The sequence below is a fragment of the Sinocyclocheilus grahami genome, unplaced genomic scaffold (genome assembly GCF_001515645.1).
Source record: "Sinocyclocheilus grahami isolate Dianchi unplaced genomic scaffold, SAMN03320097.WGS_v1.1 scaffold31.1, whole genome shotgun sequence".
Taxonomy (NCBI): domain Eukaryota; kingdom Metazoa; phylum Chordata; class Actinopteri; order Cypriniformes; family Cyprinidae; genus Sinocyclocheilus; species Sinocyclocheilus grahami.
Genome location: NW_015505210.1, coordinates 905,810 through 921,714, shown reverse-complemented (window position 1 = coordinate 921,714; position 15,905 = coordinate 905,810). Strand labels below are relative to the sequence as shown.

The 15,905-nt window shown below is 35.9% G+C and overlaps 1 protein-coding gene across 1 annotated transcript in view; it reads right to left on the bottom strand.

The window, feature by feature from the left end:
• LOC107575757 (calcium-dependent secretion activator 2-like) overlaps positions 1 to 15,905 on the bottom strand; it is a 100,040-nt gene that overhangs the window by 71,449 nt on the left and 12,686 nt on the right. Inside the window, exons 3-8 of the mRNA XM_016262093.1 lie at positions 15,311 to 15,422; positions 14,735 to 14,874; positions 8,070 to 8,136; positions 7,234 to 7,342; positions 6,067 to 6,273; positions 2,846 to 2,982 (exon numbers count right to left, since the gene is read on the bottom strand). Of these exons, the coding sequence (XP_016117579.1) occupies positions 2,846 to 2,982; positions 6,067 to 6,273; positions 7,234 to 7,342; positions 8,070 to 8,136; positions 14,735 to 14,874; positions 15,311 to 15,422 (772 nt within the window). The remainder of the gene's footprint in view (positions 1 to 2,845; positions 2,983 to 6,066; positions 6,274 to 7,233; positions 7,343 to 8,069; positions 8,137 to 14,734; positions 14,875 to 15,310; positions 15,423 to 15,905) is intronic.

Below are 15,905 nucleotides of genomic sequence, written 5' to 3'. Positions count from 1 at the left end.
TTCATTCATTCGTTCATTTATTACCTCCACATTTCATTTTCAGGGTCACGGTTGTCAACATGTCCCATAACCCTGAAAATGAAATGTGGAGGAAATAAATGAATGAATGAATGAATCAAATTATATATATATATATATATATACAGTATACACATACACACACAAACACACACACACAATATATATATACACACACATACACATGTATAGTTTATGAATTTATTGTTGTCATGGAGTAAATAAATATAGAAGACAGTATAATGCAATAATAAAAAAAAATATATATATATATGCATATATATTATTACTATACTATTACTATATTTATGAATTATAATTTATATTAAAAGCAGCATGTTTATGCATTACATAGATCAAATATACAATCCGTATCATTATGATCCTAAATGTTAAATCAGATTAAAATCAGATTTTTTGTACGTGTATGTATAACGTCATTCAAAGTCACACAAAAAAAAATAAAAGTATGAAACTACCAGATTAACAAGAGTCACTGATGCTTTTGACTCATTAGCTTGGTTCGTCAAATGTATTGAAATTATTTTTGGAAGGTCTGAGGATTTTTATGGCATTTAGTGCAAAAATTGCACTAGCGACCCATAATCTATAAGATACATTTTGTAGGCAATCATATAGTATGTATGTGGTCTGCTGAAAAATCCAGTTCCCCCTCCATTCGTTTGTTTGAAAACAGGCCCACTCCCCCACAGATGTCACATCCCAGAAGGCATGGGAAAAGCAGCACATTCAGGTGGCTTTTGTGGCTCTCTTTTCGCCGAACACAGAAGTTTGAACAAAGGCTGCAGAGCCTTCACAAAGAGCCAAACGCAGACAGAGTCATTCAGAAGCTGAATGGATAACAGAAGGTGTTCACTCAGAGCAGGTACGGAGCGACAATGGGGACGAAAAGAGAGAGGGAAAAAAACAACTCGGGGTGTTAACAGCAAATGGTGAAAAAATCAATGCTTACATATTACTGTATATTGTGTACTTAGTTATATATACAAAAGCTAAAATTTGAATTTGCACCGTTAGCCGTGTTTGGTACCTCCACCCAACTTGTAGTCTATCGGGGACAATTCACTCATATATGTGCCTCACGACTGTTCCAATTTCATCGCACGCACACAGACACAGGCACAAACACAAACATACTAACTCAGTCCCCAGCAGGGATCTTTTATTCAAGGCAGTAAATGGAGAAGACGGGATGTAAGCGGATGGTTTTCCTATTTGGGTTGTATTGACTGCGCGTTTATCCCCGTCTTAACCATGAGCCCTGACTCAGCCGGAGGGCTACATCCCTCCCCTCCAGTAATACAAACCCCTCCCCATATTTATTACTTTCACCAACACATAACACACTCACTTATGAGAAGACCTGGATGTGATCGACAGACTTATTATGCAAATTTTGGGAATACATTTTTTTAAAATTCAAAATAAAAACATACAGAGCCCAACAAGCACATAGAGACTAATGATTACCAAATAAACGATTCTAATGAAGAATCTTTCTAACAAAGTAAATCAACACCATGCAGCACAACCAGTGCAGTCTAAACCAATTCTGAAAGAATGATTCTTATATGCTGGTTCGATTTAGTGAATCAAAAACATTCATGCGACAAGTGTAGTCCAACTGATTCCAGAATGAATTACTCTGATCTGGTTCTTTTTAGTGAATCAAAAACATATAGCACAACCAGTGTAGTTCAACTCCCGGATGATTCAGAATGTTTTGAATTAATAAGTTATTTTCAGTGCAGCCAATGTAGTCCAACCAGTTCCTGAACAAATTATTCTTAAAAAAACAAAAAAAACAAAACGTGATTCTCAAATAAATGATTCTTATGAGTCAGTTTTTTTTAATGAATCAAAAATATACAGCACAATCAGTGTAGCCCAATCAATTCCTGAACAAATGATTCTTATAAATCATACTTTTAGTAAATCAAAACTATAGTGCAATCAATGTAGTCCAGACAATTCCTGAATGAATAATTCTTATAAGCCGGTTTGTTTTAGGGATTCTTATCACTCAGTTGTTATTAGATAATCAAAAACATACAGCACAACCAATTTAGCCCCATCTATTCCTGAACAAATAATTTTACAAATCAGTTCTTTTTAGCAAATCAAAACATAACACAACCAATGTAGTCCAAACAATTCCTGAGCTAATGATCCTTACAAGCCATATGTTTAAGTGAATAAAAAAAACATGCAGCACAACCAGTGCAGTCCAACCGATTCCCAACTGAATGATTCTTATGAGTCAGTTCTTTTTAATGAATCAAAAATATCCAGTGCAATCAGTTTAGCCCAACTGATTCCTGAACAAATGATTCTTACAAATCAGTTACTTTTCGTAAATCAAAACTGTAGTGCAACCAATGTAGTCCAGACAATTCCTGAGCTAATGATCCTTACAAGCCATTTGTTTAAGTGAATACAAAAAATGCAGCACCACCAGTGCAGTCCAACCGATTCCCAACTGAATGATTCTTATGAATCAGTTCTTATAAGTTAATCAAAATCAAAGCAGTTCAACCAACTCCCAAAAATATTATTTTTTACGTTAAGTCAAACACATACATTTTACATTTATGTTACACATATTTACTACCTAAATTATATCTCCATTTCTTTCCCAAATGTTTCTTTCTCAAAAGTACAAAAAAAAAAGTTGGGAACCATAAGGGAACCTTAATTGTACAGAGGAACCGCTAGCTAGCGGAATAAACACACATTTTATGTAATATGTGTGATTATTCAGATAACAACACATCTTCTCCATCACAGCACACTTTTGTGTTCTCACCAGGCAGGAAAAGGAGTCGTTCATGCGGTGCACGAGAGTGTGTTTCTGCAGGATGAAGAACAGGCTGGCATGGTCGAAGTTGCAGGGCATGGCAGAGATGAGCTCCTCCACTCCCTGTCTCTGAGTCTTCTCCAGACCTGTGCCAGAAACACACACAGTCAGAAATATGGCACGCATTGGCATACGGGACCATTTTGTGGTGGAAATCCCATCCCCACCATGAGATGGCCAGTTAATGCCTGTTTGTGCTGTAAATACATGAAGACATCAATTAGGGCAAATGAAACACACATTTCATTATTTTCAAAATCATCTTTGATAGCATTCCCAACTTCATATAAAAGGGTAAATATATATTATGAACTATTTTTTATGTACTACTACAGCTATTCAAATGAAGCCACCGTGGCAGAACATAAGTGTGGTTCACACCTTGAAATGCTGTGTAAAAGTCAGAAATCTGTGTTTGGTTACACACTCTCCATCTTCGCACACAGTGTTTGCATTTCACCTCTTTTGGCCAAAGCTATGCTGTGAAACTCCATATTTCTGCTGCAAAAACTGGCAGGCGCTCAGAAACGTTAGGGAAGCGTGGCTGTAAACTGCTGTAAAATATTAGCACTTTGTCCACATGGCCACATAAATATCGGTACCAAAGTGCTCTAATTTACCAATCGAACACCTCTCGCATTCAAACCAGCATTCAGCCTTTTAAAATAAAGGCCAGGTCTGGCTAAAAAACACTCGGTGCCCTTTGCTAAGCCTCGACGGGCTGAATGTTCTGATCTTTACCACATTAAACAGTTAAAACGCCGATGTGTGGAAACAGAATATAAACAATAATGTGTGACTTCAAAGCACTTAAAGCAATTTTTCGGTGGCTGGTGAAGACAGGGGTGTTGTATAAAAGTGATGTCACTCATTCAGACCACGCTGATTGAGTCTCGACCTTGAGTAAAAGGAGCGCACCTTTGTGGGAGCGCTGTAATTAGGACGAACGCGGGCACACGTTTATCCAACGGTCTCTTCCGTACACATTCAGACTTCCTGACACGGCTTGGGCGCAGAGGAACGGGGGGGAAATTTAATGTGGGAGGGGAAGAAAAAACAACAAAAATGCTGACATGTTCGGCATAATGCAAAGAGGCCGAGGGGTCAGGGCAAGTCAGAGAAAGAGGGAGCCGAGAGAAAGACGCGAGGCAGAAAAAGCAAGAGAAAGCACTAAAAGTGTGCCCAAGTTCATTTCCAGTCCTTTCACAAACGTCCTCAAAATGGGCTAATGGGAGGTCTGTGAAAAGCCGAACACTCGCTGGCGGCGTGTTGAGAGCCCACATATGCGGAGCGAGGGCCTTCGCTTCTTAAGGACCACAAAAGACCAAGGCCAATCTTCTGACGCCTCCATGGCCAGCAGCACCTTCTTGAGACAAGCATTAGTGATTGCTTTTATTAACACTGCCATTTCTGGCATGCCAATGACATGGTATTGATGGTGAAAAGCCCCGTTCTTGCCTGGAAGCAGTGTGGGCATTTGTTGGTTCCCCCCAAAACATCACTTGTTAGGTGCGCAGAAGTACAATCTCCCAATCGGCAAGAGTCGGCCCATTGTCTGTTCTTTTAATTCGATGTAGGTAATTTTACATTCATTACATCGAGAAAGGGGACGTGATAGATAGAAAAGAGACAAAGCGAGGCATGGTATTGATCCACGTTGCGAGTCAGACGGATCGGGTTTGACAGGAGCAGCACATTGATTCGTGTCAACTTTAAGTCACCGGTATTATCCATGGACAAGCGGACGGAGTAAGTGCGGAGGGGGTGCGTCGTCTTTAATCCCAGCTGAAGGGGCTTCCCGGTCCGGGAGAGGCAGGTGGTCACGCCAGCAGTCACATCCATCTGACATTTCTTGACAAGGTGGACGGGAGCTTTATGACAGGTATCAACATGGCAGCGGGGGCGATATCGCAGGTACGGCCCGGCGGGTTGCTTCAAGTGAAACCAGCCAGAGTCGGAAAGACTAATGAGGCAGGACAGGACATCGGTGTTCCTTCAGAATATGAAACCCGAGCCTTTGACGAGAAACACCGATCTGGCTATGAGAGGATGCCGGTTAGTGTTGAGGATAAGGCGGTGAGACAGATCTGTGCGAATCAATCAATGTCCGGACGAGTTAATAACTTCATCCACTCGCCGAAACGTGGCGGATTTTTTTAATAGGCATGAAATGGGACTGGATTTTTGGGTTTTAGGTGAATTTTTCTGGATTCATTTAGTGGCGTTTTGAAATTCGCTTGATAAAATTCAATCTGTAAGCAGTATTTCCGAAAGAATGCCTGACCTTTTAATCGGTTATCAGTGGCTGCAATGATATTCGAGACATTCATGCTGCTTTCTTGATCCAACAGGCAATGAGGAACTTTTCCATGCTCTTTCCATGTTCGTTGTCGTACAATTCGCCATTATTCGAGGTGGCTTTTGCATTGAACCTTGGAGGTATGAGGTAAGATGTATCAAAAAATGATTGTGTAAAGAGACCTTGAAAAATGTTTTATGAAAGTCAAATGGCGACGCTTGTGAAGTCGAGTGCCAGCGCATGCACATTATTAACTCATAGAAGCCAGTCTTTATGTTTACAATCACCATCAATGCTCAAAAAAGCAGCTTTATAGTCATTTCATATATACGACCAGATTTATAAACCGAAATGCTAGTTTTAAGCCATGTTCCTCAGCTTTTACGTAAGGTTCTGCGCTAAATGAATGCCCTGTAGCTCTCAGAACGGCTCTTCAGAAGTGATAATGACATAAACCTCATTCGGCTCACTCTCTGTTTGTTGAAAGTGAGCAAACTGTAGCATTTCAGTTGTGTAAGTGTTCCTCCTTTCACTCAGCAGCAGTATTTGGGTTATTCAAGCCCCCCGCTGGCATTTGTTTAGACTGTGTCTGTGCTGCGGCCCAATGGATCGATGGCTGGCCACCACAACCTTCAATTTCAAAGTCCATTCAAGAGGGGACAACTGAAGTGAGTGGCAGAAAAAGAGCCCACCTTCTCTTCGTTTTTACAGATTTGTTTGGCAACCTTTGAAGGTGTTGGGTTTGAGCATTAAAAAAAAACATTGACCTGTGTATAAAATCAAGATGAACACAATGCATTGCAATATTATTAAAAAACGCTTAGTTATTAGGATCATATTAGTACCTATAAGATGGATAAAAGATACATACTGAGTAAGGACACAGGGGCATCTTTTTGCGCACTCCCTCCTCTGCAGTTCTGCTGGTTCTGGGCGGGCGCTACTGGTTTATAGGATTGGCCTGTGGCGCGGTACATGGCCTGGACCCAAAGAGCGCGGTCCTGATCGTCATTGCTGGCGAAGACTACCAGATCGCCTTCTCGGACAGCACTGAAGAAGGCTCTGCCTCCTTGAAGACCTGCAGAGATGTTGTTTTAGCAAATTAATCCAAATCAGTCAATTCAATTCACTTTTTACATTTCATACAATCACCCAAATTATTTGCACAGAATTGTCTCACATAAAGAATGGTCTGCTGTTGAGATTAATACCTTCAAGTTTATAAGATTATAAATATAAATAAAAAGAATATATTTATAATTTACTTTTTTTATTAGTGCTGTGAAACGATTAATCGCATCCAAAATAAAAGTTTTTGTTTACATAATATCTGTATGTGTGCTGTGTATATTTATTACGTATATATAAATACACACACATGCATGTATACATTTCAGAAAGATATGTTATGTTTATATATTAAATATATTTATTTATAATATAAATTATATGAATATAAATATAAACATGGAAATACAGGTAAATATTTTCTAAATATATTCTGTATGAGTGTGTATTCATATATACATAATAAATATACACAGAACACACACATATATTATGCAAACAAAAACATATTTTGTATGCGATTAATCGAATAACATTTATTAAATATACTTTTTATTAGTTTTATAAATAATCAAAAATAAAAAAAGTATAATTTAGAACAGATGATAGATATTCATAATACATTTCATATTTATATGTATTAAATATACATGACAATGTATACTTTATAACATACATACAAACATTTAAAATATTAGAATATTATGAATCTTCATATTTTATTCCCATGAAATTTCGTTCTCTGTAATTGAATAGATTCTAGTTTCAGAATATTTCATGCCCACTTCATTTCAAGCTCATAACGTGTGCATCTCTTTCAAAAGCAGCAAATGCAAAATTCTAATTTTAAACAGAGGTCACTGAAATTCATGTGAACTATGATTATTCATCCTATTTTGAAATCAAATCTAAACGGCCACATGAGCATTTGACTGAGTTATAACCCATTAGTGCTGAAGTGTGAGTGTACCTGGCTGCGGATCGGAGTAATCTACCGTATACCCGTCCAACTGCATCAGCTCATGCGGCTCGGACTTCTTCTCCCGGTAACTGCACATGGCAAACGTGTACTGACTCACCTGAACAACAGGAAAGAGAGGAGATCATCTTAACACAATCACGATTTTTGTCCTAAATTGCAAAAAAAAAAAAAAATCTATATTTGTGTGATATACATAGCAAAAAAAGTGTGTAAATTATGTAATAAATACAGTACAAATACAGGTAACACCAAATGAAAACAAGGAATTTTTACATTTTATGCAAGGATTTATTGTGGTATTTTACTCAAATTTACCAATTAAAAATAATTATGTCCCAATGTCCTCTGACTGGTCAGCCATATTTTTTGTTATGTTATTTTTATTGATTTATTTGTGTGTGTATGTGTTATTAAATTAAACAAGAGAACCAGCTGATTCATATGATACCACTTCTGTCATTTTACATTCAACATGTTCGCAAATCAAATTATAAACCATTCCTTAAAACTGTATTTTTTTCTCATAAAATATTTAACACAAAAATTATGCCGTTATCTCAGAAGGCTAGTAGTCAGGAGGATAGTAATTTGCTTATTTATTTAATTCAACTGATAATCAACACTCTTTTACGCAAATAAACAAAAAAACAAACAAAAAAAAAACACAACTGCAAACACAAAATGCATGCGACGTTCAAAAATTCTAAGAATTAGTTTGCTGTTGTTGCTGCTGAAAAAAAAATATGTATAATGATTTTTGACAAAAATCTAAATCAAATTAAATTACATTTATATATAAAGTTGTAATTAGGAAATCTGCTCACCTGAACAAGCACAAAATATCTCCTCTTCCATCGCTTCCAGACTCTCTGGCCTAAGGCGTAAAGATACCTACAGAGAAAAAAAATACATTATGATGAGTGTCATGGATTAATCAAATCGACAGCTGAAAGGTCCCTTGATATTTTCATTTACAGACATGATTAAAAAGTTTATGGACTTTAGTTGCTGTCATTCATTAATTCCTCAAGCGCCTGAATTCTGTCATGTCCACTCAATGACAGAGAGGGAAAAAACATCTTAGGGTATTGATTAAGCACACATTCTTAGAAATGTAACAAAAAAAAGGATGTGTGCAGAAATATGGGTGAGGTGAAATCAGTTCCTCATAAATGGACACACAGCGCCTGTGGGGGAAAAAGCTCCAGTCAAGGTTGAGGGAGCAATGAGTGCATGGAAGCGGGCCAATCTGGGTTAACATGTGGCAGAGGTAATCATCCACTTGTGAAAGTGATTTTCAGCTCACTCTCCGACACCTTTCTGATACACATGATCCCATTTAGATGGCAACAATGGCCGGCTAACGACAGGCGAGACGACCTCCGGGTGAATGGGCGCGCTGCGGGCACTTTCCAGCCGACTTCAGCTCAATCTGAACCGGAATAATAATAATAATAACAACAATAACAATAATCTTCTGAAGATAAACAACATTTGTTTGATTATAATAAAAGCCTTTATGGTTTCTTGCAAGTAGGCTAGTTTAGGTGGAAACGCAAATGCTGAATCTGAAGAGTCGCAATAATAGCATTTTAAAATGTTTGATATGATTAATTCAGAAATACATGTAATATTTCATTCCAGGAAAAAATAAAAATCTCAGAAAATGTGATAGGGACATATTACAAATCATAATAGCCTAAATCATAACACTGGCTAAATAAAACATCCTTAGGTCTCTGAAATATGGAGTCAGACTCATTTTCTTAAGCTACTATGATTTATTATTTTTTCTAACCTACACAGTAAAAAGCACTCAACCTGTTTGCATAAATACTTAATTTACAAATAACCTGTTCTTCTCAGCGTTCGTTAACATCCCGGAAAAGTCAATAGGTTTATCAATCAGATAAATTGCATGATGCAAGTTATGATACTGCATTGAGCTTTTAAACACAATACAAATGTTAACCTCACAATTTGTCAATATGACTGTAAAATGTCAAATTAAACATATTAAGAGATCACTTTGAAAAAAAAGTGGTATTAGATGTTAATGTAAGTGGTTATTACAATGGTTGCAGTGCCCCCATGTGGTTTTAAGGCAGTATTGCAGAAAACATTTTTCATTGGGCCTTATTTATGAAACACAAGCAGAACTGATTTCTCTGTAATAATGGTATTTTAAAATTGGGATTCAATTTAGTGCCTTATGTAAAAACTGATTCACAATTGATTTGCTTAAAAATGTGTTCTTGTATTTTTCAGTACATTGTTCCTTTGCTCTTAAACCAGTATTGTTAATGTTAACTAAAACTAAATCTATTTAAAACAAAATGAAATTAAATAAATAATTAGATGAAAAATGTCAAGGAAAATGTGAAATTCTGCCTTGGCAACTCACTTAAAGAAATATTTTTAAGTACTAAAATTACAGTAATAAAACTAAAACTGAAATATAAATTAAGCAGGAAAGAAATCTTTACCATTTTTACATACAATTACTAAAACTAAAATTAAAATGAAAACTGAAAATATAAAAATGCAAGCCAATTCAAAACATTAATACATACTATAACTGTAGATAAATAATACTAAAACGCTGTATTAAACTCCCATTACATTGTCATATTTTTCTGTCTTTTAGTATAGGTAGTATAAAATATTGCATGCAATAACACAAATCAATGAGTCATGAATGCAATGTGTGGCTGTAACCAAAGGGTGAGGTTAAAAGAGATTTTAAAAACGCAAACGTGTAAAAAGGGCTTTAATGTGTGCCCTGGCCCTCAAACGAAATAGGGCAAAGATGGTTTTAAAGGGACACAAAAAGAATTAAAAAAGGACCATGGGAGAGAAAGAAAGAGCCAGTGAGCATAAGTGAGACAGAGACAGACTGTGATCAGACTCGAGCTGGCAGCTCTCTCTCTCAGGGCCACGGTGGGGTCACTCCACAAAACTGAATGGCTCCCAATTCTTCAGTCGCTCTGCTGATAAACAGATGGCTTCTTTTAATGGGGTGCAATCAACCTGAAAATCTCCCCACCGATCGTTCTCTCTCTCTCTTCCCATGCACTGGGACAGTCATCAGGTGTTTGTTTTTGTGGATGTGTGTGGGTATATGAGTAATTGGACAAAACCTAAGACTAAAATGGTATGATTTTGGTCTTACAAATCTCAAATGAGTATCATAAGACCAAAAAGCATCATGAATTTCAGCCTGTTCCTCACACAAATGTGGCTTTAGAAGATTTGGAATATGCTGCACGAGTCAAATGGTGCATATTCTGGTCCTCCTGGGAAGTTTGTATTTACGAGTTGGGAAGTCGTAATTACGACGTCAGATGCGTTCAAGTCACTTTGGTCAGATGGAAATGTAACTTTCCTACAATAAATTTCTTCAATGTTTTTAAACTCTACTTATAAAACCGATAGTTCCGGTCCTTGATTCTGATTGGCTGAGCTACGGTCGAAACTGTTGTAAATTACTCTACAAACATGCACCTTTGTTTACTTCTGTGTGTTACTCAGCATCCACTTGTTGGAACCACAACTGTTTCTAAGGAACTATATTGTTTGGTGGAAGAATACTGTTTTTATTTATATCATTACACTTTATTTGCTCTGTTTTATTCTGTGAAACCTTACTACGTATATGGAATAACCGTTTTAGAACAGCTAAGGGGGTTTTAGGCACTCCGCTTCGCGTCACCTTAGCTGTTATAAATTCACTGTAAACCACGGCTTCTTGGGGCTTATTGCTTTATTTTACAAAATGATTAATAAAGAATGTACACTGATTTTTTGTTTTATGTTTTCATTCGCTTTTTGGAAGTGCTGCAAACTGAATTGTTATTTCATAGTACATACATACTCCATAGAAATTGTACAGTCAAAATACTAATGTATTTTTGCATGCAATTCACATATTTTATTGTAAATGAAAAAAGGTCATTAATTACAACAAATGTACAATCAATACAGACACTGTATCTATTTTATCCAACATCTTTTCTTGTTGACAGGCTTCCAACTTGGAAACCCTGGGCTTAAAGAAAGGTAAGAATTTCTTACTTATAATTACAACTTTTTGGTGGCATTCATGTACAGTAAATATGATCTTTCTGACATATTTATAAGTCAAAAAGATGTTATTACAACTAGTTGCATTTAAGTCACTGCAGACAGAGCGAGATGGAGATGTAACTTTTCAACAAAAATCAATATTCACAAATTACTTTTTATATTTCATAATTTACTACAAAATGATGATTAAAGAATGCTCATCAGGTGTGTGTGTTTTTAAAAAAATTCAATTTAATAAAGTTATATATTCTATCATAATTGTACAATACTATCGTATTTTGGTTATTTTGGTAACACTTTACAATAAGGTTTCCTTTGTTAACATTAGTTATCTAAAGTAGTTAACAGGAACTAATGAAAATACTTCTAATATTAGTTAATGTTAATTTCGACATTGTATCTGTTAATATTAGTTAATGGACTTCAACTAACATGAACAATGTATTTTTTATTAATTAACATTAACAAGGATTAATACATACTGTAGAAAATGTCTTGCTCATTGTTAGTTACTGTTAGTTAATGCATTAACTAATGTTAACAAATTAACCAATAATAAAGACACTTGCATCCGACTTGTTTTCTCACATATATGTCATAAACGCTGAACCTCAGGGCTTAAAGGCACACTCCACTATTTTTGAAAATAGGCTCATTTTCAGACAGAGCGAGATGGAGATGTAACTTTTCAACAAAAATCAATATTCACAAATTACTTTTTATATTTCATAATTTACTACAAAATGATGATTAAAGAATGCTCATCAGGTGTGTGTGTTTTTAAAAAAATTCAATTTAATAAAGTTATATATTCTATCATAATTGTACAATACTATCGTATTTTGGTTATTTTGGTAACACTTTACAATAAGGTTTCCTTTGTTAACATTAGTTATCTAAAGTAGTTAACAGGAACTAATGAAAATACTTCTAATATTAGTTAATGTTAATTTCGACATTGTATCTGTTAATATTAGTTAATGGACTTCAACTAACATGAACAATGTATTTTTTATTAATTAACATTAACAAGGATTAATACATACTGTAGAAAATGTCTTGCTCATTGTTAGTTACTGTTAGTTAATGCATTAACTAATGTTAACAAATTAACCAATAATAAAGACACTTGCATCCGACTTGTTTTCTCACATATATGTCATAAACGCTGAACCTCAGGGCTTAAAGGCACACTCCACTATTTTTGAAAATAGGCTCATTTTCCAACTCCCCTAGAGTTAAACAGTTGAGTTTGACCATTTTCGAATCTATTCATCTACCGACGGAAAATGAAAAGTCGCAATGATATTACGCAGCGACTTATTGGAAGTTACCTAGCTGGGACTATTTTCAGGTGCTGAGTAATATCATTGCGCCTGCTGCACCCATGGTACGGCAGCAAAGTTCCTTGATTATTACCCGGAATGAGAGTATAGTTCCTAGCCATATCAGCTTAGAAATGCGCACCTTTTCCTTTTCCGTCGGTTTTAGTACACGATGTAACTACAGAAGAGTCAAGTTTTAAATAATAAACTCTTTAGTCATTTTTGAGCGAGATGCTAACGGTCTAATCGGATTCAATGATCTATGCTAAGCTACAGCTAAAAGTGCTACCGCCAGACCCGGAGTAAAACTCAACTGTTTAACTCTAGGGGAGTTGGAAAATTTTCAAAAATAGTGGAGTGTTCCTTTAAAGAAAGTTTAGATTGTTATGAATTGTGGTGACATTCATGTGCGTAAAAACTCAGAAATGCGATCTTTCCGACAGGACTTGAATGCATCAAATGACTATTTTCAAATATTATTAATTAAAAATATTGTCTGAAGAGTCTTATGGAAAACAAAAACAGAAGAGAGTGAGAAAATAAAAACAGAATTTTTATTTTAGGGCTAATAAATTAATGTTTCAGCACACCTGTGTGAGAACGGTCGGAGTAAGTTTGTGTCTGTCGGCGCGCGTAAGTGGTCCTCTGCAATGTCTTGTGAGGTCCGTTAAAAAGGTAATTCCAGGTTGAAGAGGCTTCTGCCAATTAGAGCAGGACTCTCAGGGAGCCGCTCTATAGAGGAATCGCACAGGGCCTCTGTGTAATTAGCAGGCTGATGGCAGTGATGTGACCCCCTGACCCCGCCCCGCTGAGGGACGCACCCCAGCAGCTGGTCCCGCACATCTTCCCTGCTGCTACTCACTTTTGGGAACTATGGCATTTACTGACAGGGCTCATTCTGGATGAGTAATCACAGACAGTCAGAAGGATCTGTAATCCATTTTTCCTCCCTTGTTATTTTATTACTTTAACAAACACCAAATCTGAATTCTTTACCAGCAAATTTAAAAAAAGCTTATGTTATAATGCTTTCTTTTAAATATTTTATTTACTTGTTTAATGGTGCCAGATTTTTATTTAATGTTTTTAATTTAGCTTTTTTTTTTTTTTAATATTCGCTATTTACTTTTTAATTTGTAATGTGTTTTTACTCCCTTGTAATTTTGTTGCTTTTAAACATACCAAAACTGAATTCTTGAACAGCAAATTAAATATAAATACACTTTTTTTTTTCTTAAGTTTTTGTTTACTTATGTTTAATATTGGCAAACTTTTATTTAACGTTTTTTAATATTGCTATTTATTTGAATGTTCAATATTTAATTTGTAATGTGTTTTCATCTCTTGTAATTTTGCTTAGAAAATCCCAGAAAATACCAACTCTATATTCTTTGATCAGCAAATTAATTTAATTAATTTAATTGATTTTTATACATTTTTTATATATTTTTTTGTCATTTAATTTTTACATTTTTTTTATTGTTATAAAATTAAATTGTTATAAAATGTTTATTTCAATGCTATTTAATTCTGCTATTTATTTGAATGGTCATTTTTTTTATATATTCATACAAATATTTTTTAAATGAACAAATAAATAAACAAACAAATAAATAAATAAGAGATGTAATATATAGAGCCAGTGTTTCCTGAGGGGCTCCTGGAAGTCCAAGGAAACGTAATGTGTCAAATGAGGAGACTCGCAAGAATAATAAATGAACAAAAGGTGGCACTATAACCACAATTTTTCCAATGCACCTCATTCATTTAAACTTACAGTACTTCTTGCTGAATGGGGTGTTTTTTTTCCTTATAAGAAAAAAAAAAACATTCAATCAAATGCTAATCAAATTTGATATACAATCTACACACTGACACATACCATTACCATCATTACAAGTTCACCTTAAGACTTACATATTTATTCTATATTTATATAATAATTAAATGGAATCCATGGAATTTATATTTGTAGTTTTAATTTGTGCATTGTTTTTTTTTTTCTCATGGCTTATATAACAACACATGAGGACGTTCAGATCCTGGAGGTCAGGTTGTGAGCATCATTACAGACGTACCCGCTGTGCTTCATGTTGGGGGGTTTGTCCATGCGAACTACCAGTTTGATTTTCAGATCCACGTCTTGGCTGTTCTTAGGCACTACCATCTTGTGCAACTCTGCCGCTTTGGGCCCGTTTGTGGTGGGGTGAAGGACCACCTGGACAGAACGAGAGAAAGTAAGAGAGAAACACATTATTAGGACCGATACACCTGGATGGGCAGCTGGAGAGATAGGTGTGAAAGAGATGATTGGAGACAAGAGAAAATGAGGGTTAGACTGATGAACGGAGAGAGACGGCAAGAGAAAATAGATGGAGGAGGTGCAGTCTGTTTGGTGCGAGTCTCTAATGGGGAGTCTCCATCTGTTACTCTGGGAGCGTAAGCCCTAATGACTAGAGATTTCCTCGCTTGTAGCTCACTTTCCCCTCGCACACATTCAAACACATGTGCACGCACATCAAGGTTCACACACTGTGTGCAGAACATCTGTTCCTGTAACATCAGCCAATAATTGAGCACATTGTGCAGATCGAACGCAGAGGAGGTTTGATGTAAACCTCAGCGGTGGACGAAAGGACAGACTCTCATCTCACCCTTCCCAGCTCTTTGTCCTCCAGAGCCAGGACTCCAGTGCTTTCAGTGAAGAGTTTGACTTTGACCGCTGGCAGGGGGTGTGTGGTGGTGAAATCTCCTTGTGTGCCCCACCTGTAGCAGAGGAAAACAAATCAGCCGTCACAATAGGAGACTTCATTTTGCATTCACCACTTCCCCAGATTCACGATGAAATGCCTGCTGAATATTTCCTGTCTTTGTTTGATCAAATTAGTGTGTGGGATGGTAAAGTATCTATTTGCATTTGTAAGACTTTGCTTTTGTTGTCTTGTGTTTGTTCTTTTTTTTTAAGAATTATTAAACACTATTTATAAAGCTCAAATTAAACGAACAAAACGTCTTGTTTTATATTTATATTTCGGTCTCAAAATTAATCTATAGCCTATGTAACTACTTGAGGGGTGGGCTGAAGTTTGAAGCCTTACTCTTAAAGCAAGAAAATTAAACAAAAGCTACAGTATATGACTCAAAAAAAAAAAAAAAAGGTTCCAAAAGAAAAACATAAAAACAAATTTTGACTCCAAACAAAAATTCAGTTTTGGTTCAAAAAAAAGCCAAAAAAACATGACTTGACTC